This window comes from Nilaparvata lugens, chromosome 8 (genome assembly GCF_014356525.2).
Source record: "Nilaparvata lugens isolate BPH chromosome 8, ASM1435652v1, whole genome shotgun sequence".
In the NCBI taxonomy this organism is placed as follows: Eukaryota; Metazoa; Arthropoda; class Insecta; order Hemiptera; family Delphacidae; genus Nilaparvata; species Nilaparvata lugens.
The window spans coordinates 41,251,459-41,278,161 of NC_052511.1; the positions used below are offsets into that span (position 1 = coordinate 41,251,459).

Here is a 26,703-nt window from a genome sequence, read left to right on the forward strand (position 1 = left end):
AATTATTCGTACATGATGAAGAAACACAATTAAACCTTTCAGGACATGGCACTACTAGTAAATTTAAACATTAATAAAAAATAAAACTAGCTCCTACATTAACTACTGAAATAAACTTATAAACCTGCCCAAAAAGGGCGAAACATAGTGACTACATCTTTACTCTCGTAGTGCTCCTAGCAAAGTGTCCTCCGGAACGTAATCTGGTCTCTCGACTGGGGAATCCCCACTACTGTATTTAGAAACAGGTCTCCTATTGGGCGAATGGAATCAATTTGACCAATCGTCGCGTGGCTTCTACAGCCTTTGGACCAAATAGTAACTGCAAAATCGGTAGTTTGTTATAATTTCAATGCTTGCTGTTTTCCAACTTATCGCATTTTATGTCGCGACAAGAAGGCTAAGTTTTAGAGATAATTCCATAATCTACATTCCTCGACGACTCGGAGCCACAATTTTTAAATATCTATCATGGGAAACTCGAAGTCATGGCCGTTCATAATAGAGAGAGAAAATAATTTATTTCGCTAACTCACTTACAATAATGGCTCTAGTCTATTGCGTATTAAATTTACTATTATAACTTGGGAAAAGGCCTGAATTAAAGACAGTGCCCGGCACACTCCCCTTCCTTCCGGTGTGAAACACGCAAAAAGAAATCTAATCAGGATATGTTACCATAGAGGCATTCTGTATGATTTGGAGAGTCGAATTTCTGGATTGATAGTAGGATCCAATTTGAAGCGGGCCCTCTTCAAAAGAAATCTCTTTAATCATTCCGAAATTCAGCAAAATGTATAACTAATTGAGATTTGTGGCAAGAGTCTTTAAAACTGTGGCAAGAGTCAGGACAAAACAATATGGACGTGTCCACCTTTTAAGTAGGTACTAAAGACGGACCGAGTATAATAATCTTGAATACTTCAATCACTTTATTGAGTCCCTGGTTATTTTCTTGGCAAACTCTAACAAGGGAAAACGTTTAAAAGACATCATAGTTTTAATTGGTTCTATGTTACTCTGCTGTTGTAAAATATGAAGTACGTTTGATCATAATAGTAAAGGATGAAACTTTTTCACTCAGCTGAATGTATTGAAATCTAACTATCATTACTATAGAGTTGAGAGTGCAATATATTTTTAACAATATAAAGCAATTCAGTAGGCAATACTATTCTACATCGACTACGATTCAAAGATAATAATGGTTGAAACTGCAACGCTAGCGAGCCATCGGAGAGCAATGACACACGCTTGATGTACATTCCGTAGCTATGAAAATTTCTATCCATTATTGTATTCCAGCAGGAAATCTCTATCACTGAATTATATTAAAGTGAACTAAAACGGAATCAGTTGAACTGAATAAACCTATGATAAGATTATAATTGTATTAATCACGGAAGGTAAACTAATAAAGAATAGGGATATCAACAAAATAATATGAAATATAAAGCGAATAGAATATAAAATATGAGGCCTTAGACATTATTCTTATTATTTTATGAATTGGAATATATATTATCTATATGTACTAACTCCTAACTATGTGAATGTATAATTCTTAACTATGAATGGATGAGTATTAAGCTATTGAAAATGGGTATAGTATAGAATATTATGATAAATCGTCTTATGCTAAATAACTTATTATTATTATTATTATTAGAGACATCATTTACATACATAGTATTATGACTGTTGATGACTTCAAAAATTGATCATCACCCGATTTACCAAACAATCAATTATCTACTACCGTGGGAAAACTGTACAATCATTTACCACGAGTATGCAGCCGATCAATGAAATAAAATTAAACCTAATTCACCTACCTAAATATATTTAATATTACGAAGTTAATAACATAATTTAATGACTAATCTAGTTGCGCAAGTTATTTACATTCCGGAATTTCTTCTATATACATTATATTGTCACGTAACAAAATCTTTGACTAAACCCTTCATGAACCCGTAATGAATCCTTCTAACAAATACGGTAAATATCTTTATCATAACTCTTTTTCTCTTTTCTCCTTCTCATTCATTAGGAATCATCTCGTTGAGTGTATAGAGACAAGGCTATAGAGTGGCGCCATACTCACAAAAACTTATCCAATTATAACTCACGACAAAAAATCTTGTCTTCAATAGACTGATCTGTTTCCTATTTTTTTCTGATCTGTTTCGGATATTTTTCAACATGACTCAAGCGTGATTTTGCATTATAATATTCCAGTAGGAAACCTCTACCACAGAACGCTAGTCAAAACAAAACTATGATCGAGTGCCAGGCTATTATTTATCGCAAACTCAAAGTACGTGACATTTTCTCTAAACACTGGAAGAATAATTCTCAAGGCATGATTTAATAATATGAAAATTCAGCTCTAACTTAGCATTGTTGGACTGCTACTGCTTGCCTTCTGATTACCAACATTATGAAATTTACCAATACATTAACACATTAATAGACCACTATTACACTATTACTGATTCTCAAGTTCACTGACATTTTCAACCTTACTGGAGCCTCACATAATTATTTCTCAACAATAAACTTCATATCCAACTAGTTTCAATTACTCTACTAGATCTCAAAATATCTCAACTTATTCACATGGAAAACTTGATTGCAATTTTACTATTCATCATTAAAAAATTTATCATTTCATTAAAGATTTTCCTATTTTTTTTTATTTATTAATTCTTTTTGACTACTTATCTCTAAAGGGTCCTACTACTGTTAATTACCTCAATTTAATTTTCCCAACAAAAATTCTATTTCCTTTTTGACACGAATTTTCCTACATATTTCTACTTTCATATCCCCAATTAAATTTTTAATCAACCTTTCAACTCTCAACTACAGAATAATTTAAACTCATGCTTAACTCAAGAGATTTTCCCTTTTCATTTCAAATTCAACTAGAAGAATTTCACTGTTAATTTTATTTTAATTTAACCCGTTCAGTACTGTTCCAATATTTATTTCTACTTTCACTGATAACCATTTTAACATTACCTAGGTACTCGAAAAAGTTTCTCTGTTATTTTATTTGTATACCTTAACTAATCACTTTAAATATTCATTGTCTAAAACCTTCAATTTTCGTTACCATACCAAATTTCTAAGCAACTTTAAACTCAATAATACCCCTTTTTTTTACCAATTATTACTTGTGTTTTTGCGGCTGACTTTCCTACCAAACATTAACGAACCTTTTGACTGGGCTTCCCTAAACTGCATTACGCTGATTGTTTTCCTTACAATCACTACGAAGACTCACTAAATATTCTAGATTTCGGTTTACGTTATTCTACTGACGAGCCCCATAACTCTCGAATGAACCAGACCGTTTACTAGATACAAAAAAATCTTAGCTCACACCATCTTCGGTGCCTTTCGCTAAAATTATACAATTCCACCGTACAAATTTGCAAGGTTAGTCACAGCTAAATTCCTTGATTTGTTACATGGACAACTTTCGGGCAGTGCTCCGTTCTCTCTGGACACGGACCTACACTCGCGCCGATTACCTAAATTCAACAACAACACACACAGGCAGGACATCCCCTTGTCCTCCTCTAAATCTTGAGTCTCAACTAAACAAACAAAAAATTCCCCACAGTCTACAGGAAACGTCACCAACACAACGGATCTTTACACTATCACTACGCATGCCTACCGCAAAAATCACACCTAAAAAAAATATTTCCAATAATAAAACTGATTCACCTTTTCGAGAATAAACATTACTGATAAAGGGACTTAACAACCTCATCTGAATCAACTTATTTTCATACAAATTCCCAAGGATTTGATTATCGTTTCAACTTTAATCTACAATACCCAATTATTTAGTTTAAACATCTCAAGGCCAAAACTACTCATCAACTTTTCAAAACTACATATCAACAATAACTAATAAAACAGTTTCCTATTTATTCTCTGATTACCTTCGATCTACCTAAACTTATCAAAAAAATTTCCTATTTTCCTCAAACATTCTCCCATAATAATTTCCGAATTTTCCTAATTTACTTGGGTTGACCTTTAAAATCTCAATATTCCCTTTCACTACTACTATAATGATATTCAACTACCAGACGTGAGACCAGAATACGTACGTTGACATTACAATAATTTCTATCATCATTCACGGAATTACAGAATACAAAAATTTATTCAGCACTTAGAATCAGTTGTTTTTCACCTATGCTAGTTTCTTCTACTCATTTTTATTCTAACGTTAAACCTTTCAATATCAATGATCAATTTCAATATGAAGTTTCAGAATACTTTCAACTTAAGCATCAATGATACTTGACTTTATCTTTAAGCACTTCAAAAGATTATCATTTTAATGGTTTAACATAACTGAATAACTTTCCTGTTTCATCTACAATTATTTAAACTTCAGAAAAATTGGAGTAGCAACTATAAATTATTCATTCAACTCCAAACCCAAAATATTGACAGTTAACACGTTCACAGAATGAATTATTAAGTATAGACTCAGAAAAATTGATCTAGTATTATTAGAGTAAGTTATGAAAAATTTAATTTTTTAGAAAATTTGAATTCCAGAGATTTAAATATCTCTAGACAGCAGAGTCGGCGCAGTTGTGTGCCTAAGAAGATAATTTTGAATAAAATTTAGAATTTAGAAATAGGCCGACACATCTAGAAAATACCTGAGTCTATACCTAATTCATGCAGGTGAACGGGCTAGAGTCAAGAAAACTTCAATTAATCTTGCCATGCCTGATTTAATAGGTTTATACTATAGAAAATCACTACAATTTGAAATAATTGAAAAATACAAACAGTTTCAATAAACATTGGCAACTAAAATCGAACAACAGAAACAACAATTTCATGTTACTTTGTTGACATTCTTCATCTGATTCGGGGGCGCATTACTATCCCCGTTTAGATAGCAATACGTCACAAAACCAAACAATATCAGTCATCAAATAACAAATAATTAACTTCAACATAAAATTACTCAAGAAAGAAAAGCCCGTTGAACCCAAGTTTCGTCGATAGTAACCCATATAACCCATTTCATAATAATTTTGAATCCCCACTTTTGATTGACATTCTCGAATGAACCTTTGTTTCACTACACTGCACTTTCGTTGGTTTGTACGTTGCTTTATCGTCGGGGTTACAGTACCTTGTTTTTGGCGGTGAGCTTTTACCGGTTGAATTTGGCTTGACGGCGACGTCCTCTTACGTCCCTAGACCTGTCGTCTGAACGGGTGTCTTGAAGCGGTTTTACATAAAGTTGCGGAACCAAAGGGGTGGTAGTACAAGAAGTTGGTTTGGGGACACACATGAACCGCTGTAAATAAATGTATTACAGCATTAATTTCTAACTCTTCCTACAATTCATCAAAAGCTAAAACAGGAGTTTATTCTGTTATTTAATTTAGATTTTATCTTGACGTTCTGATTTCATTCTCAAAATTTAACAGATTTAAAACAAATTTACTTGCCAGAGTGTCATTAATCTACAATGCAACTTTATGAAAACACTCGTAATAAATTAATATAATGCTTTTAGAAAAATGAATACTTCATTAATTATGATGTTAACTTTTATGATATTTTTCGTTTGGTTTGCAAAATCAAATATAATTTTTCATATAGTAGCTCGGCTAGTATTGTTGGAAACTTGTGCGCTAGCCAACATTTATTTTATTTATTATTTATGAACTTTAGGACGCAATCCAAGTGTAAATAACGGGCATTCGCCCAAAACTGCTCAGAACCTTAATTAAAAATGAACATTCCAGAGTTTATGATTTGATTTACCTACAAATACAAGTCCAAAAACTAGTATCAACTGAAATTATGAATTTATCACCTAATAAAACAAGACACTTTATAACACAATAAAAGAAAAAAATATTGAAAATTTCACTTTAAGGAAAGATAATGTTTGCCTTATAAGATTCACCTTTAATTAAATAAAATTAGTAGACACATAGAAAATAATTTAAATTGTATTAAAATTTGAACATTCATTAATATTAATTTCCTGGAGAAGAAAAACTTTCTTCTTCATCTATTAAGATTTCTATCATAAAAAATTTACTAAATCATTCAAAAGCCTTAATGACATAAGAAAACAGAGTCTGAAAAATATAAATTAAAAAATGTCATAAACTCAATATGAACAATTCTTAAAAGTTTCATTTCAATTTAAAGGCTATCTTCCTGACTTTCAGCAATACTCTACGATAATATATCTCCAGAAACAATAACTCAAATGTAACGTAACTGAAAACTTTCTATACTTCTGTAGAAAAAAATTATAAGTATCTTCCATCACTAATAAAATCAAAAGGATTATTCTCAATCAATATTATTAACTTGAAAAATAACAGGCTTTGTTGATAAAATCTTTTGATTGAAGTTTCACTTAATTAATTTCCCTAAATTATATTTTAACCTTAGTTTACGTACCTTAGCGGTTATTTGAAGAAACAATTATTCGTACATGATGAAGAAACACAATTAAACCTTTCAGGACATGGCACTACTAGTAAATTTAAACATTAATAAAAAATAAAACTAGCTCCTACATTAACTACTGAAATAAACTTATAAACCTGCCCAAAAAGGGCGAAACATAGTGACTACATCTTTACTCTCGTAGTGCTCCTAGCAAAGTGTCCTCCGAAACGTAATCTGGTCTCTCGACTGGGGAATCCCCACTACTGTATTTAGAAACAGGTCTCCTATTGGGCGAATGGAATCAATTTGACCAATCGTCGCGTGGCTTCTACAGCCTTTGGACCAAATAGTAACTGCAAAATCGGTAGTTTGTTATAATTTCAATGCTTGCTGTTTTCCAACTTATCGCATTTTATGTCGCGACAAGAAGGCTAAGTTTTAGAGATAATTCCATAATCTACATTCCTCGACGACTCGGAGCCACAATTTTTAAATATCTATCATGGGAAACTCGAAGTCATGGCCGTTCATAATAGAGAGAGAAAATAATTTATTTCGCTAACTCACTTACAATAATGGCTCTAGTCTATTGCGTATTAAATTTACTATTATAACTTGGGAAAAGGCCTGAATTAAAGACAGTGCCCGGCACACTCCCCCTCCCTTCCGGTGTGAAACACGCAAAAGAATCTAATCAGATATGTTACCATAGAGCATTCTGTATTATTTGTAGAGCCAATTTCTGGATTGATAGTAGGATCCAATTTGAAGCGGGCCCTCTTCAAAAGAAATCTCTTTAATCATTCCGAAATTCAGCAAAATGTATAACTAATTGAGATTTGTGGCAAGAGTCTTTAAACTTTGGCAGATCAGGACAAAACAATATGTTCGTTTCCCTGTTTTAAGTATCTAAAGACGGACCGAGTATAATAATCTTGAATACTTCAATCACTTTATTGAGTCCCTGGTTATTTTCTTGGCAAACTCTAACAAGGGAAAACGTTTAAAAGACATCATAGTTTTAATTGGTTCTATGTTACTCTGCTGTTGTAAAACATAAAACCTGTTCTCCCCACATACAAATATTTTGTTTGGTGACGCGTCCACACTGGCCACGGGCAAACATTGTTTGTCAAACATAATAAAATTCAGTGTGGACACGGCTTAAGAGAATTTGAGTTTATAGAATTGACGGGAAATCGAATGACAGAGAAGAGAATGCTTTTGAGAGGATGGAAGAGAAAAGAATTGAATTCGAGATCATTTTATGGATGGGTGAGTACCAGGTTAGTGTAGGGTTTAGAATAATAAAGCTTTAAGGGTGATATAGTTTTAGGTAGTATAGATTACAGTTTATGCTAACCTAGTTCATAATATAACTAATAGTGAAGCTAAATATGCAATGACTTTCACAAATAACAATTGAATATATTAAATGCAATTCTACTACTCTATTATACTGATACTATGATAAAGAGTTGTATCTACATAAAACGGTTGTGATGTTTTGAATGACTAATAAGTGATTGAAGGAGAAAGTAAATAATTGATTTGTTGATGGATCTCTCGACACAATCTGAAAAGTTACGCTGTTGATGTTGATGAGTGAAAATTTTGAAATTCTAGAAATAGGCAATAGTAAATAAAGTGAAGTGGATAGGTGCTTAATAAAATTCACCAGAAATTAGATGAAAAATTGAATGAGATAAGAGTAAATGTCACTGACAAAACAGGAAAATTGAAGTTTGAAGGTGATGAAGGATTGAAAATTGTTGAATCTGGACTGTATATGAACAATAAGGATAGAACTCTAGGGATCCAGAGCTACATCCAACGAAAACCACAACTCTGGACAGAAAACGATGGAAAGCTGCCCACCAATCGAATGATTGAAGCTTAAGAAGAAGAGGGATAGAAAAAATTGCACGATAGTCTGCGAAATTCAAATAATACAAGAAAAACTTCGGAAATTCAGGACAATACAAATTCAAACTTTCTACCTCCACTTCCTTTACATTCTCTTCATGTACCTAACAGTTATTCTGTTATCAAAAATCACCACCCAGCGTTTTCCACAACAGTATTAGAGCTCATTTGACTGTGAAATTACTCAACAATATGAAGCTGGTTATACTGTCAGCAGTTTGTCACCAGAGTGATTTATTACCGTATTCTCCCTCTGGAGAAAAATCTATGTTGATATTCATTCCTGAGTCACACAATTTTGATCAGCCACTCAGTTGAATCGAAACTAGATGATACAAAGTGAGAAGAGCTCAATATTAGTCTTGATGAACAGTACTATAATCAACTGCGACTAGGAAATCTATAGGGGATGACATGGGCCAGGAATTCAAGGTAATAAATCTATCTATCGTATTGTACTTTGAACAATTTAACTATTCTCAAACTTCACTTGTGCCGAGTAAATGTCTGGTAAGAATCATGAGAACAGTCATTTGTTACCTTCTACTGACACTGGTACTTGATTTTTTTAATTTAAAAACATGAGTCTTGAAAACTCTTGCTTCTTAGAATCGGATAAGCAATGAATGAAGAAAAAAAAGAATAGTGCGTTTCCCTGTTTTACTTTGTAAAATGTCATGCTTCATGTTTAAAAGCTTTGCTTCAGGCTTTCAAAATTGAATTCTTTATGTGCACTTTGAACCACCGTGATTTGTAAGTTGGCTTGAGCTTGAACTGACTATCAGAGCATTTGAATTAACTTTTTCCCAACATATAGAGAAACATAATATATAAATGGATAAGATACAGGCCTGAAAAGAAAAATATTGTGAAAGGAATAAGAAAGGTATGGAAGCTACTTTGTTTTTTTAATAATCATCGTACTTTTTTAATGGAAATATGTAAATCTCAAACTACCGCATATACATATACAAACAAACAATACATACCAAAACAGCTTATTACAAGAAGTAATAAACATGATCATTGTGAAAGAAATTAATTCTTCAAAACAAATACAATTTGAATCAGGATCTGAATAAGATTCCCCTGGAATGAAAATAAAAGTGAAGAAAGTGTCCAACACAGAAGCCAAATCAGATAGTTCAAGACCCACTTCTGAATAAAGGTACATATTTTACTCAAAATCATTCTATTTGATGAGACATTTGCATCAATAGCTTCTTTGCAATTTTTTGCGTTAAATGCCGATATTAATTTGTCTCTCCCTGCACTCATGCAAAGACTTATGAGGGCATAACTGAAACTGAAGGAAACGCTTTGGACTTCCCGTAACCCATCCAGCAAGTGACTGTACTTATTGTAATGAATGGATAAATTGAAAATAAAATCTCAGCCAAAAAGTCATCAAAACTAAAATACACATCTTCTAAGTAGCGAAATTCCTAGAGCCGGGCTACACATGAGAATGATTGTAGTGAAAAAGGAATTTAATACTGACTTTGTTGCTGAGCCCAGTCCAGCAGGCTTTCCACTCTGGAATGTAGACTGGAGGAGCAGTTGAGGAATTTGCCACCAGAGTGCAGGCCGACCGTCTCTTTGCGCGCTTTCACGCCGCAGAGCAGGGCTGTTGCACACGCTGATGACTCCCCCACCTGACTGTCCAAGTTGTACGTCTGTCAAAAATCAGAGGAATCTAGTTGGAAAATAGAAAACTCTTTGACAGGATGATCAAATTGGAGGAATGATTCTCTTGGTCAGTTGTTTTACTAGCTTTACTACGAGAAGTATAGAAGAAAGAGATATAGTTTTTACCTATGAGCTTATACTACTAGTTATTAAGATAAGATAAGATTTTTTAGTGCGCCTCTAATGGGCCAACTGAACATACCTACCAAATTTGAACGTTTTTGGTCCGGTAGATTTTTAGTACTGCGAGTGAGTGAGTGAGTGAGTGAGTCAGTCAGTGAGTGAGTGCCATTTCGCTTTTATATAAGATTATTAACTATTCTACTTCTTATTTACTGCTTTACTACGAGAAGATTAATATAGAATAAAAAATAGAGATATATTTCTTCTTTGAGCTTATCATTCTCTACATGAATATGTAGATGTTAAGATGTAAATAATGTTAGCTGCTTTGAGCTAATCATTCTCTACATTCCATGAAAATCTTCATGGAATTCTTTTTTGAAGAGACTAGGTATTTTGAACTAGACAGAAGTCAGGTTTTCTGCATAATTATATCTATCACTAGCCGTCAGGCTCGCTTCGCTCGCCATATCCGTCTAGCAAGGGGGCTCTGCCCGACTAGATCGTCCAAAAATGAGATTAGCGGGCTCGCTTCGCTCGCCTGCATGTAGACCTTAGCGGAACCTCTGTACCGAATTTGAACGTATTATGTCAATTTGATCACGAAAAACACCTGTTACTATATCGGCGTATCTTTGGCAAACAAAATTCTTCCACCTCAGCTAAACCTGTGTACTGAATTTTTTTTAATATATTTCCATCAATTATTGAAAAAGGTGAGGAAACGCAGAAAATCTGAGAAAACGTTAATTTTGGCTAATTGGATAAATTGGTATTTAGGAGGTCCTGGATAAATGCATTTCAATCTTCAACTTGGTGCCAACCTAACAAAGTCAACTCAACTGAATGCCAACCTGACAAAATTTTTAATTTAGTTACCAGTTAACAACTGTTTCGAAGAGGTACCGTACTCTCTCTAGATTATAGTTCTATATTAACATATGATATGGCATATTATAATTTCAAGATATTGGAATAAGAAGAATATACATGCTAAAAGAACTTTAAACCCTTAAAAACCACCCTTAGAGTTAAAATATCGCCAAAAGATTTTTAGTGCGCCTCTAAAGGGCCAACTGAACATACCTACCAAATTTGAACGTTTTTGGTCCGGTAGATTTTTAGTTCTGCGAGTGAGTGAGTGAGTGAGTGAGTGAGTGAGTGAGTCAGTCAGTCAGTGAGTGAGTGCCATTTCGCTTTTATATAAGATTATCAACTTGTCTACTTCTTATTCACTGCTTTACTACGAGAAGATTAATATAGAATAAGAAATAGAGATATATTTCTTCTTTGAGCTTATCATTCTCTACATGAATATGTAGATGTTAAGATGTAAATAATGTTTCAGCTAATCTTTCAGCTTCTTTCAGCTAATCATTCTCTACATTCCATGAAAATCTTCATGGAATTCTTTTTTGAAGAGACTAGGTATTTTGAACTAGACAGAAGTCAGGTTTTCTACATAATTATATCTATCACTAGCCGTCAGGCTCGCTTCGCTCGCCATATCCGTCTAGCAAGGGGGCTCTGCCCCCTGGACCCCCGACTAGATCGTCCAAAAATGAGATTAGCGGGCTCGCTTCGCTCGCCTGCATGTAGACCTCAGCGGAACCTCTGTACCGAATTTGAACGTATTATGTCAATTTGATCACGAAAAACACCTGTTACTATATCGGCGTATCTTTGGCAAACAAAATTCTTCCACCTCAGCTAAACCTGTGTACTGAATTTTTTTAATATATTTCCATCAATTATTGAAAAAGGTGAGGAAACGCAGAAAATCTGAGAAAACGCTAATTTTGGCTAATTGGATAAATTGGTATTTAGGAGGTCCTGGATAAATGCATTTCAATCTTCAACTTGGTGCCAACCTAACAAAGTCAACTCAACTTAATGCCAACCTGACAAAATTTTTAATTTAGTTACCAGAACAACTGTTTCGAAGAGGTACTCTCTCTAGATTATAGTTCTATATTAACATATGATATGGCATATTATAATTTCAAGATATTGGAATAAGAAGAATATACATGCTAAAAGAACTTTAAACCCTTAAAAACCACCCTTAGAGTTAAAATATCGCCAAAAGATTTTCAGTGCGCCTCTAAAGGGCCAACTGAACATACCTACCAAATTTGAACGTTTTTGGTCCGGTAGATTTTTAGTTCTGCGAGTGAGTGAGTGAATGAAGGAGTCAGTCAGTCAGTCAGTCAGTGAGTGAGTGCCATTTCGCTTATATATATATATATATATGTATCAAACAAGAACAAACAAAGAATATCATGGGGCTCACGTAGAGGTTTAGAGCTAATAAATAAATAAATGAATTGTAGTGGACAAAGCCCTTCAATTGAATTAGTATCATTGAAGATATGTAGCTCATAGTTTAATCAATCAATATCAATAAAAAACAACAAATAACTTTGACTCGTTGATCGTCTCAACTTTCTATAGAGATTTCGTGTGGAAATTTGTGTGAGGTGGAATAATTGAGGTGAAACTTGAGGATATTTTACAGAATTTTCAACGTTCATATTATTTCAATTAGCAATTCCGATAATAATAAAATCATTTAAAATGACCTCTAGCATATTTTGAAGTTCAAAATTCAAAGTTTGCTGCCAATTAAAGATTTTCTCAAATTAAATTTAATCTAGTAATAATCGATCAAGGGTTAAAATTCAACAATGATGAGATTACCAATGATGCGATTAGCATCCACAAAAATGTGTGAATGAAAGTTATTGTCATGTCAAGTTTCTAGATAGTAATCATGGAGGAACTTTTGTTTGGTAGCCCAGCGTGGCGCTTCCTACGGTGATGTTTCGTACGAACCCAGCGTGAGTTTCCTGCCAATCAAGATTCAATCGTGTACTTTCCCACAAAAAACTGCTGCCTGTATAACAGTAACAAATACTTCAAGACACAAGTAGCCGTAACAGATATAAGTTGAGTAACGGTAGCAGTTCTTCGTAGGAAAGTCCACGATTGAATTTTGGTTCGTATAAGAAATGCCACGGTTTATGGGTTTGTAGGAAACGCCATCATGAGAAGTGTCACGTTATAGAAATAGAACAATCGTAATTCAAAAGGCATGGAGCTTCACGTCATCTTCACGTCTGGGGGGCTTATAATAAGCTATAGTAACCTAACCTAACCTAATACGAGAATAATAATAATTATAATCTTATGCACAAACTATAATGAATATCATGCAGCAATAAGTGGATGCAATATCGTTTATGGTGTAAGTTGGCACTGACCTTAGCCAAGGCGACGGCAGGGAACTCGTCCCAGGCGAGGAGGTGATCCTCACCGAGCTGACCCAACCGTTGGCCCTTGAGGATGCGAGCGGCCGTGAGGGTGGAGAGACCGAGGCCGTCTCCCACCAGGAACACCACGTTGCGGGCCATAGGGTGGGGCTCCACCATGCCTTCTAGCTTACGCTTCAAGAGGCGTCGCGCCTCTTGGAACCAGTAGTCGCGACCTGTCAAACATACATGAACCGATGTAGTGATATTTGGATGAACCGTGATAATCTAATAGTTCAAAATAATTCACACATCTAATTGGATTATTGGATCCCGTCTTGCGGAGGAGGCGATAAGCCGTCGGTCCCTCCGTGAATGAGAATAAATTTGTGATATTGGACAATATCTTTGTGTTATAGACAATATATCTGTGTCTTTCGGTGGAGACGATAAGTCGTCGGTAATGATGACTGAATAGTTTAATATGATTTCTTTTGGGATTGGTGATTGAGATCGTCATTTCTCTGTGATACTACGTTCATTAATCTCGACTTGCGAGACTCGGAGTTCCTGGGGGTCTCGACTTGGGGTCGCTCACTTCGACTTGATTAGTATATACTAGCGAGCATCCACTAGTGAGACTTAGCTGGCTGGTTATCACTATTGGTTATCACTACTAGGTTGCTAATACTAGTTTTTATTCACTTCTATCTATTAAGCTAATCTAGTTTGATGCTATTTCCAGGGCTGTTTCACAGCCCAATGTGAGTTTCAGAAGAATCTGTACAAATAATGGATTAAGGCGCATTACATTATTAACCAAGTAGCACGATAATAAAGGTTTGAATTGATTTGTTTTTTCAGATTGATTTCTACAGTGATGCAAATTTGATGCCTGTAGTGAGATCGGTTGTACGTTGATTGCAGCAATCCCAACCACAAATATTATAAATCTCAATTCAAAATAGTTTCTCAAATACCATTGACTTTTAAATCAACAGTGTGTACTATGTAAATCAATAGTGTAACTTACTGATGTAATATATTTGTATTTTGTATAATGTTGTATATATTTGACACTTGTATTGTATCTGAAGACCTCAGATATTGCTGAAATAAAGATTCTATTCTATTCAATAGATTTAAAAGAAGAACATCAAAAGTGAATCAACGTTTTACAAGTATAATTTATAACATATATATAACTTGACAAATAAATATCAAGGAAAGCGTATTCTATTTGCGAAATTGTTCCAGCAGATGGAAATTAATAAATTCACAGCAATCAACTATGGGACTTCGTTTAATAATACTTATGATTTAATTCTAATTTTTTGAATAAATGTGAATCTAATCACATCCACTCAAACGTGAATACTGCATTCTGCTTGCTCTCAAAGTAATATGAATCATATTGAAACATTGTCAGATAAATTTTAACAACTTTCAACATCTAGAAAAGATTTCAGTCAACCAGGATAGATTGGAGAACTATCTGATTACTCATATTGACAACACAATAGAGCATAATAAAGCACAGGTTCAATCGAAGATTCCAGAGCTGATATAGCTATATTTTCCGAAAATTCTCTTGAAAAAGTAGCGCTTCCTACAAAAAATTCATTCAATTTCGGAACAACAATGGCTGCTTTTATACTGTACTGCTCTTTTCAGGTGATCATACTTTTGCATGTGAAGCTCCCAAGCCCTAGGGGAACATTCAGAGGGAGCTGGGATAATGCTCACTGCAGCCAAATAACGGTTATCTAATGGGCACAGAAGGGAAAACAATTCGGAAGAAGAACTACACACAATGGAACTGAGGATATGGAATTCTCGTTAGCAGAATTTTGAATAATGCTTCCTACTCCACGACAAATCGCTTCAAGGACCAAACAAACGAAAACGAGTATGGCAACTATTCAATTGGTTTTTCGGTTGCTTGTCTCTTTCTTTCGCAGTAGAAAAGAAAGAAAGAACGATATGTATGTGGGAGAATACAACTGTTATACTCTGATAGATTCATGATGAAGTGTGGTGGAATTGAATGTTCAATTAAAACAATCTAGAAATCTTGATTTTCTTATCTAATTGATTTTTGTATGTACTGTATAAATGCTTATATGATTCGTGAATAAAGGACTATTTGATTTGATTTGATTTATAAGTTTGAGAATCAGTTTAAAACGAAAAAAAATCAAAACCCTCTAGTTAAGTTTCAGATTGACTGAATTAACCCACATAAATTAAATTGCAAATATGATTCGTGAATAGAAGACTATTTGATTTGATTTATATGTTTGAGAAAAAGTTTAAAACGAAAAAAAGCAATTACAACCCTCTAGTTAAGTTTCAGATTGACTGAATTATCCCACATAAATTAAATTACAATCATTGCTGATCCGTATTAATTAACGAGTGTTTGAAAATCAGTTGCTCTCAGAACAGAGTTTGAATTAGAATTTGAATAATTGGACTTTTGAATAATAATTGTGGAGCTCACTGCACCTGAACACTGCCACGCAATAATTAGCTTCCTTTCATTTCCCTTTCAAGCGCCCTTGCTGCCTGCAATGCCTATTGTTCCAGGTATTATACAATAAACCGTGGACTTAATCAAAGGGATATTCAGAGCTTAAAATTTGCTGCCCTATTCAAGCTCTCGACTTTTTGGATTCATATTATCACTTTAATCCAAGGGATGGAAAAGCAAAAAGGCTGACTCTAAGTTTTTTTTGAGATTTCATTTGATGGTGTGCTGTTGAGCTTCAATTTTATTTGTTGTTTGGAATTGAGCATGTTTTTCTGATTCACTCATCTTCCTTATCATATATCACCTTTCCATTTCATCATAGAATTTGTGCTTGTGTAATGAAATAAATTCATTCCTATTCTCTGCATGATGTGAAAGACTTGAATAATTATTTATTTATTCATTGATACAATAACAAATCATAAGAATATGATCGGGATACAACAACAGGCATAGCCCAAAACTATTCTGTTCCCAAATTTTGATAAATAATAAAATGTCCGAAAAAATAAGTTATGTTCTTACTGAGAAAATTAGTTTTATAGGTCTCATTCCTCCATCATAGATCCCAGTAATTTAAGAGTAAATACCCCCTGCAAAGACAGAGTCGTCTGTGTGTGGGGAATGAGTTCTCTACAATATCAAAATATTTCTCTATTGTGAATTGAACTCAAGTGATGATTTTATTATGTTCCAACATTCTTCAGTAATTGAAAATAAACCATACAAATCTTTCATACAATTGAATTTCCTGTTCTGATTAATTATTATAAAGAAAATGAATAAGCTTGAAAGAACTCATATAAATAGAAGAAGCGCTCAAATTTTATAGGCGGATTGAATCAGTTGCTTCGCAGCATCCCTACCGACCTCTATCAACCATCTACTTAAATAGTGCTTGTAGTTGTAAAAGATGAAATCGTTAATCTGTTTCAGGTAATTGGGGATATTTCTATACAAAATATGACATAGATACTCACCAATGTATCTAAAATACATTCTAGAATGTTTTCTAGATACCTTGATACTCACTATTATTTATCAAGCAGCTATGTAACTATCGAGGTTGTATAATAACAAAGTTAGGTTTATACCAAGTGACATTTTGTGTTTAGTCTTGAATCTCATGGACTCACGTGTGCCACGTGTGATATTTGCATCAAATCAACAAATATTCTGTAACATTTCGATTCAAATAATTTCAAACTACTGCAATTCTGCCCTGATATACCTCGTTGTAACTAACTAGATAGCTTATAAGAGATCTCGTTTCAACTGTGAATAAAAGACTTAAGAACAGACTTCTCATAGTTGTTAATTAATTGGATTTCAAAGAAATGCACAATGATCATGTGACAAGAAGGATTGATAAATTAAGAATAAAGAACAGAACAGTTGAAGAATGGAAAATAAATAGAAGACAGAGGATGAAAAACAGGATAGCGAATAGGGGAGAGAGAAAGTGGTGATAGTGATATGGGATGTGCGGACCAATCATAGCGAACCATGCCTATTTCACAGCTCCAAGCCCCGCCTACTCAGTGCTGATTTTAGGTTTGAAGTAGTTCTGAATTTTGCCGGTAGATCGCAGCAGGTCCTGGTTGGTAAACTTGATACCATTTACTGAATGTGAAATCAACCAGTACACCTGATATAATACCAATTTAATCATTATTCATTGTTGTAAATTAAAGAATGAGTTGTAAACATCAAATAAATTATCAGTGAAGACATAACGATTTATGCAAGATGTAGGCCTAAGCAGGAAACGCCCCCAGTTTTATCATGTAGGTACCAATTTTGTCAATACAAATATGAGCTTCCAGATATAAAAAGTTGAGTACAAATTATGCGTACAATTGTTTCTTAAGCATAGAATCGCCAAGAAATCATGCACAATTATGCGCACAATTGTTTCTTAAGCATAGAATCGCCAAGAAATCATGCACAATTATGCGCACAATTGTTTCTTAAACATAGATTCACCAAGAACGGTGATCAAGATCAGAGCACAAGCAGAGCGTTTTCCGATTACCATGAGTTATTATTGACGGGAACTTGGCGATTCGGTTGCGCGCGCATGAATGAGTTCAGCTTAGTTTTTCGTCGAAAAACGCTAGAAAAATACTATCAATTCTTGATAGTATTTTACACGGCTTGATAAATAGATTTTGCACTTTCTAGGGCCCTTTCACACTTCGAGCTAGTTGAAGACCTCATCTTCATTCTACACTTTCAATTCATCTTTTTCGCTCCCGAAAGTCTTTCTGGAAGCAAGAAAGTGGGTGCAAACTGAAATCACGCAATAATATTAGCAAGGTAGACAGGAAGTGGCCGCAGGCAAACAGAGCAATGGAGGAGCCAGCTCCACTGTATCAACAAAAGTTATCATTCTGAGATTCACATCAAATTGTCAGACACCCTTATAAAATAACATTATTACTTCCATTTCAAACAGTTCTGTCAGTCGAGAGTAGATCTCACTATAGCACCAAGATCTCCACCATTGCAATGCTTTGCTACAATAGGATCACTTTAAACGATCAGCATTCCTTATGAATAACACCAACACTTCCGATTCTATCGATGCTGACAGTTTAAATTCAAACTCACTATAGGTGTGTATATAGGATGTATATAATAGGGGAGAGCATTCACTCTTCAAATTCATTGTGACCATTATTCCATCACTCTCTCTCTCTCATATTCTTTCTCGAGCTTCCTTTCTCTCTCTCATATTCTTCCTCAAGCTTCCTTTCTCTCTCTCATGTTCTTCCTCAAGCTTCCTTTCTCTCTCTCTCATGCTCTTCCTCAAGCTCCCTTTCTCTCTCTCATATTCTTCCACAAGCTTCCTTTCTCTCTCTCATATTCTTCCTCAAGCTTCCTTTTTCTCTCTCATATTCTTCCTTAAGCTTCCTTTCTCCCTCTCTTTCTCTCATGTTCTTCCTCAAGCTTTCTTTCTCTCTCTCATATTTTTCCTCAAGCTTTCTTTCTCTCTCTCATGTTCTTCCTCAAGCTTCCTTTCTCTCTCTCATATTCTTCCTCAAGCTTCCTTTCTCCCTCTCATGTTCTTCCTCAAGCTTCCTTCCCATTCAAATTTCTCTCTTTAATATTTCCATTCTGTTTTCAATTATCTGTTATTTTATACTCCCTTTCACTGTCTTACTATCTGTCATGTCTCACTATACTCTCTTCATTATCGCATCAATCATCATAGTTTTCTTTCTCATCGTACTATCTTTCTCTCGCTTGCTTCAAATGCCACTTTTCTCAATTTTATTCTGTCTTTTCCTTTTCTTTTTATTCTGTCGTTTTCCTCTCTCAATGTGTTACTATGTTATGATCCTGTTTATTCCTCTTTTTCTCTCTTTCTCGTCTTTTCCATCTTATCTCTATTCGTTGTCATATTCTGTTGCACCTAATGTAATTCCTTGAAATCAACTCTCTCTTCATTCTCTGAGAGTTTTATCTTTCTCTCTCTTCTTCTAATCTATTATTTTGTACTCTTATGTAAATTTTTTTCTTATTTTGTAAAGGGTTGTGTGGTTGATTGATTGATTGAGTACTTTATTTATGTAGATTACAATATATACTGGCTTATACACTTATACACAATAGCTTACAATACAGCAAAATTATAGATGAATTAACATAATATAGACTAAGATAATAATTATTAAACTGTATATGTTATGAGAAAAGCAATTTGGAGTAACTATAGATAATATTGTTATGCATCTACATAAATTGGCGGAGCTTTGGACATATCAATGTCTATTCTTCGGAAATAATACTCAAAATATCCTTCCCACTAACTCTCTACCAAAAGAGTGAGGCAGAGAGGACCAGGAGTCCTAGATCCGCCTTAATAAAGGCCAATAATCAATCAATCAATCTCTCTTTCTCTCTCGCGCTCTCTCTCACTCTCTCTCTCTCTCTCTCTCTCTCTCTCTCTCTCTCTCTCTCTCTCTCTCTCTCTCTCTCTCTCTCTCTCTCTCTCTCTCTCTCTCTCTCTCTCTCTCTCTCTCTCTCTCTCTCTCTCTCTCTCTCTCTCTCTCTCTCTCTCTCTCTCTCTCTCTCTCTCTCTCTCTCTCTCTCTCTCTCTCTCTCTCTCTCTCTCTCTCTCTCTCTCTCTCTCTCTCTCTCTCTCTCTCTCTCTCTCTCTCTCTCTCTCTCTCTCTCTCTCTCTCTCTCTCTCTCTCTCTCTCTCTCTCTCTCTCTCTCTCTCTCTCTCTCTCTCTCTCTCTCTCTCTCTCTCTCTCTCTCTCTCTCTCTCTCTCTCTCTCTCTCTCTCTCTCTCTCTCTCTCTCTCTCTCTCTCTCTCTCTCTCTCTTTCTCTCTGTAGAGAGTTGAATAATTACCCGTCATTTAATGTAAATTAGTGTAAATAATTAGTGTGAGCCAATAAATATTGTAACATACATAAATAAAGAACTCCAATCTAATCTAATCTCTTTCTCTCTCTCTCTCTCTCTCTCTCTCTCTCTCTCTCTCTCTCTCTCTCTCTCTCTCTCTCTCTCTCTCTCTCTCTCTCTCTCTCTCTCTCTCTCTCTCTCTCTCTCTCTCTCTCTCTCTCTCTCTCTCTCTCTCTCTCTCTCTCTCTCTCTCTCTCTCTCTCTCTCTCTCTCTCTCTCTCTCTCTCTCTCTCTCTCTCTCTCTCTCTCTCTCTCTCTCTCTCTCTCTCTCTCTCTCTCTCTCTCTCTCTCTCTCTCTCTCTCTCTCTCTCTCTCTCTCTCTCTCTCTCTCTCTCTCTCTCTCTCTCTCTCTCTCTCTCTCTCTCTCTCTCTCTCTCTCTCTCTCTCTCTCTCTCTCTCTCTCTCTCTCTCTCTCTCTCTCTCTCTCTCTCTCTCTCTCTCTCTCTCTCTCTCTCTCTCTCTCTCTCTCTCTCTCTCTCTCTCTCTCTCTCTCTCTCTCTCTCTACATCTTATTGTGTTTAGTGAATTTTTGAACTAGTGCTTTAAATAGTGAAGGGAGCCGAACTGTCAAGTGCATACTGAATGCACTCGAATCAAGAGACTTTTTCATTTAGGTTAAGTTTTATCAGTTTCATCCCCATTTCCCCGTCATGTGTCGTTCTGAGGTCGGTTCACGATTGGTCTGCTGCTTCCATGATGCCTCTCACTGACACGTCAGCTCGCTCGCCCTCAAGTAGGTATGATTATTTCAATAATAGTAATAATGACGCAGGTATGTTTCTAGCAAATAAGCTCCAGTCTTTCAAAAAACTTTTCAAGGCTGCTCACCTTAACGTACAATCCCTCAGTTGCCACATTGATGAACTCAGAGCAATCTTCCGTTTTCAGGACTTCAATATATTCGGAATTTCCGAATCATTTTTGAAGCCTAGTATTTCATCAAATTTTGTTGCATTGCCTGGATATAATCTTTTCCGGAATGATAGATTAAATAAAGCTTGTGGGGGTGTAGCAATTTATGTGAAAGATGGTATCAAAACAAAAGTTTTAATCACATCTAAACAAGAGTATTGTTCCAGACCAGAGTTTATGCTACTTGAATTATCCTTATCTAGTAATGATAAATTACTCGTTGGTATCTGTTATCGTCCACCAAAAATAGGTCATTTCACAGATTTCGAAAATGCCTTGCTTTCTCTTATGCCTTGTTATAACCGTATACTAGTTATGGGGGATATGAACACCGACTTGAACATGACGAATCGTAACTTTGACTACTTTCAACTGACTACAATTTTCCAATGCCTAAACATGACTATTTTACCTCTCGATCCAACTCATCATACTAATGAATCAGACACACTCATTGACCTTCTCATTGTTAGTGATCCCAATGAGGTTGTTCAAGCAGGCCAAATCTCAGTCCCAGATATTTCTAGACATGATTTGATCTACTGTGTACTTTCCCATAAGATACCCAAGCCAGAACAGAAAATTATCACTTATAGAGACTTCAAAAACTTTGATGAAGCTGCCTTCCTGACTGATGTGGCTCAGACTCCATGGCATCAAATTGAAGCATTACCCTCAGCTGATGACATGGTCAAGACTTTCGAGAATTGGACTTTGACTTTGTATGACAAACATGCACCTTATGTGACAAGGAGGATTAATAGAAAACGACGAGTACCGTGGATGACTGAAGACATACTTAAGATGATGGGACGTAGAGACAAAGCACATAGAAAATTTAAAAAGACATTTGACTTGGACAGTTGATAGAGTATAGGAGCCTTAGAAATAGGGTTAAACAGGAATTACGGAACTCAAAGATTAGGTACTTGAATTCGTTTATGACAAACAATAGACAAGACTCTAAATCACTTTGGCAGGGAATAAAAGAATTCGGGCTTGGCAAACAGAAATCGAATCCACAAATTGACTTACCATTGAATAATATAAATGACCATTTCGTTTCACACTCTAACCAACGCGACGAAGTTGTCATTGCTAATCATATAGATGATCTTGAAGAGCAGGTTACAAACTTAGATTTACCAATCACTGATCAATTTCATTTCCATCCAATCTCAGAAGAAGACACTTTCAGAGCAATTCAACGTATTCATAGTAATGCTACGGGTGTAGACAAAATTCCTATTAAATTTATCAAGAAGATGTTATTTGCTGTTTTACCAACCATTACATACATTTTCAACAAGTCACTTGAAGAAGGCATTTTCCCTGAAAACTGGAAGTTTGCTCTGGTTCGCCCTCTAAATAAAGTTCCATCACCCAATAAAGTTGAGGATTTTAGACCAATCAGTATTTTACCTGCATTGTCCAAAGTGCTAGAAAGACTCATTCATGCTCAAGTTGTAAAATTTCTAGACAACAATAGTAAGCTTCATAACTTTCAATCAGGCTTTAGAAAATTCCATTCAACTGAGACAGCTCTGCTTCGTGTCACTGATGATATAAGGTTAGCTATGGACCAAAGAAAATGCACCATCCTCACCCTATTTGATTTTTCTAAAGCATTCGATACTGTTGATCATACAGTCCTTCTGAATAAGTTGGCTATTCTTGGTTTCAGTCACAACTCGTTAGTTTGGTTTAAATCCTATCTATTAGGTAGGAAACAATGTGTATCTGTCGGTGACAAAAAGTCAACTTGGAAAAACGTTATGCATGGAGTACCACAAGGTTCAATTTTAGGCCCTCTCCTCTTCACTTTGTATGCTAATGACCTTTCTTCCATTATCAAATTCTCCAGTTTCCATACTTATGCAGACGACCTTCAAATCTATTTAAGCTGTCCCATAACAAAAATTAATGAAACAGTTGGAATAATGAATCAGGATATCAATTCGATAGTGGAATGGACAAAGAAAAATGGCCTTAAGCTTAATCCATCAAACACAACCCATTATAATTGGATATTCTCGTCTTATAAACAATATTGACCTTGAATCGATTCACAAAGTTAGTGTAGACGGTAATGACATTCCTTACTGTAGCTCAGTTAAAAATTTAGGCATTATATGAATAATACTCTTGACTGGTCAGAACAAGTGAACAAAACTTGTAAGAAGGTATTCTCAGCCATGCATGCATTGAAGAAAATGCACGATATCCTCCCTAGAAACATTAAATTATTATTGGTTCAATCTCTCATCTTCCCACATTAATGTATTGTAATTCTGTTCTTAATGATATGCAAGTCACTCTGAATGATAAACTACAGCGTTGCCAAAATTATTGTCTACGTTTCGTCTACTCTCTCCAACGCCATGATCATATCACCCCAGCCCACATTGCTAGTTCAACATTGAAGCTTCCCGATCAGAGGCTTTTTCGAATAGTCAAGCTTGTTAGAGACCCTTGTGAAATAACATTATTACTTCCATTTCAAACAGTTCTGTCAGTCGAGAGTAGATCTCACTATAGCACCAAGATCTCCACCATTGCAATGCTTTGCTACAATTCACTTTAAACGATCAGCATTCCTTATGAATAGCACCAACGCTTTGAATTCTATCGATGCTGACAGTTTAAATTCAAACTCACTATAGGTGTGTATATAGGATGTATAGTAGGGGAGAGCATTCACTCTGCAAATTCATTGTGACCATTATTCCATCACTCTCTCTCTCTCTATCATATTCTTTCTCGAGCTTCCTTCCTCTTTCTCATATTCTTCCTCAAGCTTCCTTTCTCCCTCTCATGTTCTTCTTCAAACTTCCTCCCCATTCAAATTTCTCTCTTTAATATTTTCATTCTGTTTTCATTTATCTATTATTTTATACTCCCTTTCACTGTCTTCCTATCTGTTATGTCTCTTCACACTCTCCTCATAATCTTATCAATCATCAATGTATTCTGTCTCATCGTACTATCTTTCTCTCGCCTGCTTCAAATGCCACTTTTCTCAATTTTATTCTGTCTTTTTCTTTTCTTTTTTATTCTGTCATTTTCTTCTCTCAATGTGTTACTATGTTATAGTCTTTTTTTAAACCTCTTTCTCGTCTTTCCCATCTCATCTCTATTCGTTTTTCTAGTCTCTCGCACCTGATGTAATTCCTTCTCTCTCTTGATTCTCTGAGAGTTTTATCTCTCTCTCTTTCTCTCTGTAGAGATTTGAATAATTACCCGTCATTTAATGTAAATTAGTGTATAAGCCAGTAAATATTGTAGCATACATGAATAAAGAACTCCAATCTAATCTAATCTCTTTCTCTCTCTCACTCTCTCTCTCTTTAATAATTTTTATATATTCATTCTTATTCCACCTTATTTCACTTCAATAACAATATCTATTCTACCCCATTCCCATCTCTACCCTTTCTATTATTCCACTTTTTGCAACTGAAAAATATTCTCTCAAAACTCCTATTTTTTCAATTCTATCTTTCAAATATCAATTTTATACATTCTAGTTCACCTCCTTTTCTATTAATCCCTCTTTACCTTCTCTCCACTCATAATTTCAATCTTTCGCACCTTATACTTCCTCAAACTCAAATGCTCTTCATGTTTCATCATTCTTTTTTCTCCTCTTCTCTCTTCTTTTGGTCTCTCTCCAATCTATTTTATCGCCCTCATTTCTCTCAAAACTGTTTTCTTGTCTTTCTCGTCCTCACTTTCTTCTTTCTCTCTTCCACCTCTCCATCTTTTGTCTCTCTCCCTTTTCAAAGCGTAGTTGACACTATACAAACAATCTCCATTCCCGGAGAGCTCTATAAAGTACTGGAAACTAGTATTATTCGCTCTAACACGGAGAAGCCCTAAAAATTCCGTCCTTTCTTGAGAACCCCCTAAATAAATAGAAAACACATCACCTTTGTTAGTACTAATAATAATTGCACACCGAAACTGAGATGAATCGTAGACGTCAGTCCAGATCTATCTTAGACTATTGTCGGTCGCTGCATCATTAATCTTATCCTGATGGATAAGGTGGAACGTCTTCAGAATGCAGGAGTGGAGACCATTCGTCCTTAAGGATGAACAATGGTGGTTGAATAATTTGCGAGTCCATGAGTGGGGAACGATCGGTCTCCGTTCTGTGAATCCTGAACTCAACAATATTCCCATGTTATTCTCTTGTTAATGGAAACAAGAGAACAAAAATCCTGTAAGAGACGAATGGGAGAAACTGAATGCATTTTTTGTTGGAGCTCACTCAATATCATGAATCGCAATTTCATGAATTGAAAGCACCCGATGAGTACATTTGTCAGATGATTTCATTCTATTGTTGGATGTTTTCAAAATTGTTTCAGTTCTTACAAAAAATAATATGAATTTTTTTATAGAGAAAGACATACCTACTCACTTGATGGAATCCTCTAATAGACCTAAGCTGTTCTTATGACATCATTTTTCCGAAATTCTTCGAGAGCGAATCGACAGAAAATTGCAAGAAATTAGTTTTCAATCTTTTTTCGAATTTACTAAAATGGGATTAGTTTACACGATTAGTTTCTTGTGTTTTAAACCTCAAACTTAAATTTGTTTTCACACTTGTGGTGCGTTTCTTAACGGCTTCACACATGTAGAGTGAATCTTGTACTGAATCAATGGTGTAGAGGCTATAAATTTTGCAATGCGTGTGTGGACGCTGAGTGTACACCAGACTGATTGACTCACTACAAGATTCAATACAATTGTCGGAATCGCGGGAGGCCTAAACGCTCGCTCACCCTTGATTCTTCTAATGACAGATTGTATAATGATGAAATTTTTTATAAGCAGTGTAGCGATCGCTAAACACTGAATACGGATACCTTAAAATTATTACCTGTGAAGAATGAGCATATAAAATCATACAGGTCGAGCAAAAATCCCGATGTAGATAATTTACGGGACTGCGTCTCTAATAAGTTCTGAAGGATTAAAAATACGGTATTTGGACCAAATATCGTTCAGAATATACTTCGAGAACAGAGTCGGGGTTTTAAGCTCTATTGTAGGAATTTATATGATCTCTGGCTGCATCTGCTGTACAATTGATGTGTTCGCTCCTAAGTCGAGGTTGGTAACAGATAAAAGCTGATATATGAGCAGGTAAGGACAAAGAATAATATCTCGATCTGACCCCACTCGCTACATCCACTTAGACCTGTTCCAATATCCAGCTTAATTCAGTTATTTCAATGATCGTATTCGATCGGTTCTTGATGATATAGAACGTATCAGACACAATAATTGACAGGCTTAAGAAATAATCGAACTCAGAAAACGAATTAACAAAACTGGAATATATTATAATAAAATATATGATCATACAGTG

At 35.2% G+C, this 26,703-nt stretch overlaps 1 protein-coding gene across 3 annotated transcripts in view; it reads right to left on the reverse strand.

Annotated features, from left to right (window-relative positions):
* Nucleotides 1–26,703, reverse strand: part of LOC111045581 (alkaline phosphatase, tissue-nonspecific isozyme) — a 75,249-nt gene that overhangs the window by 24,466 nt on the left and 24,080 nt on the right. For all 3 annotated transcript variants that reach the window (XM_039434778.1, XM_039434779.1, XM_039434777.1), the window contains exons 3-4: nt 13,473–13,696; nt 9,899–10,073 (exon numbers count right to left, since the gene is read on the reverse strand). In XM_039434778.1, the coding sequence (XP_039290712.1) occupies nt 9,899–10,073; nt 13,473–13,696 (399 nt within the window). The remainder of the gene's footprint in view (nt 1–9,898; nt 10,074–13,472; nt 13,697–26,703) is intronic.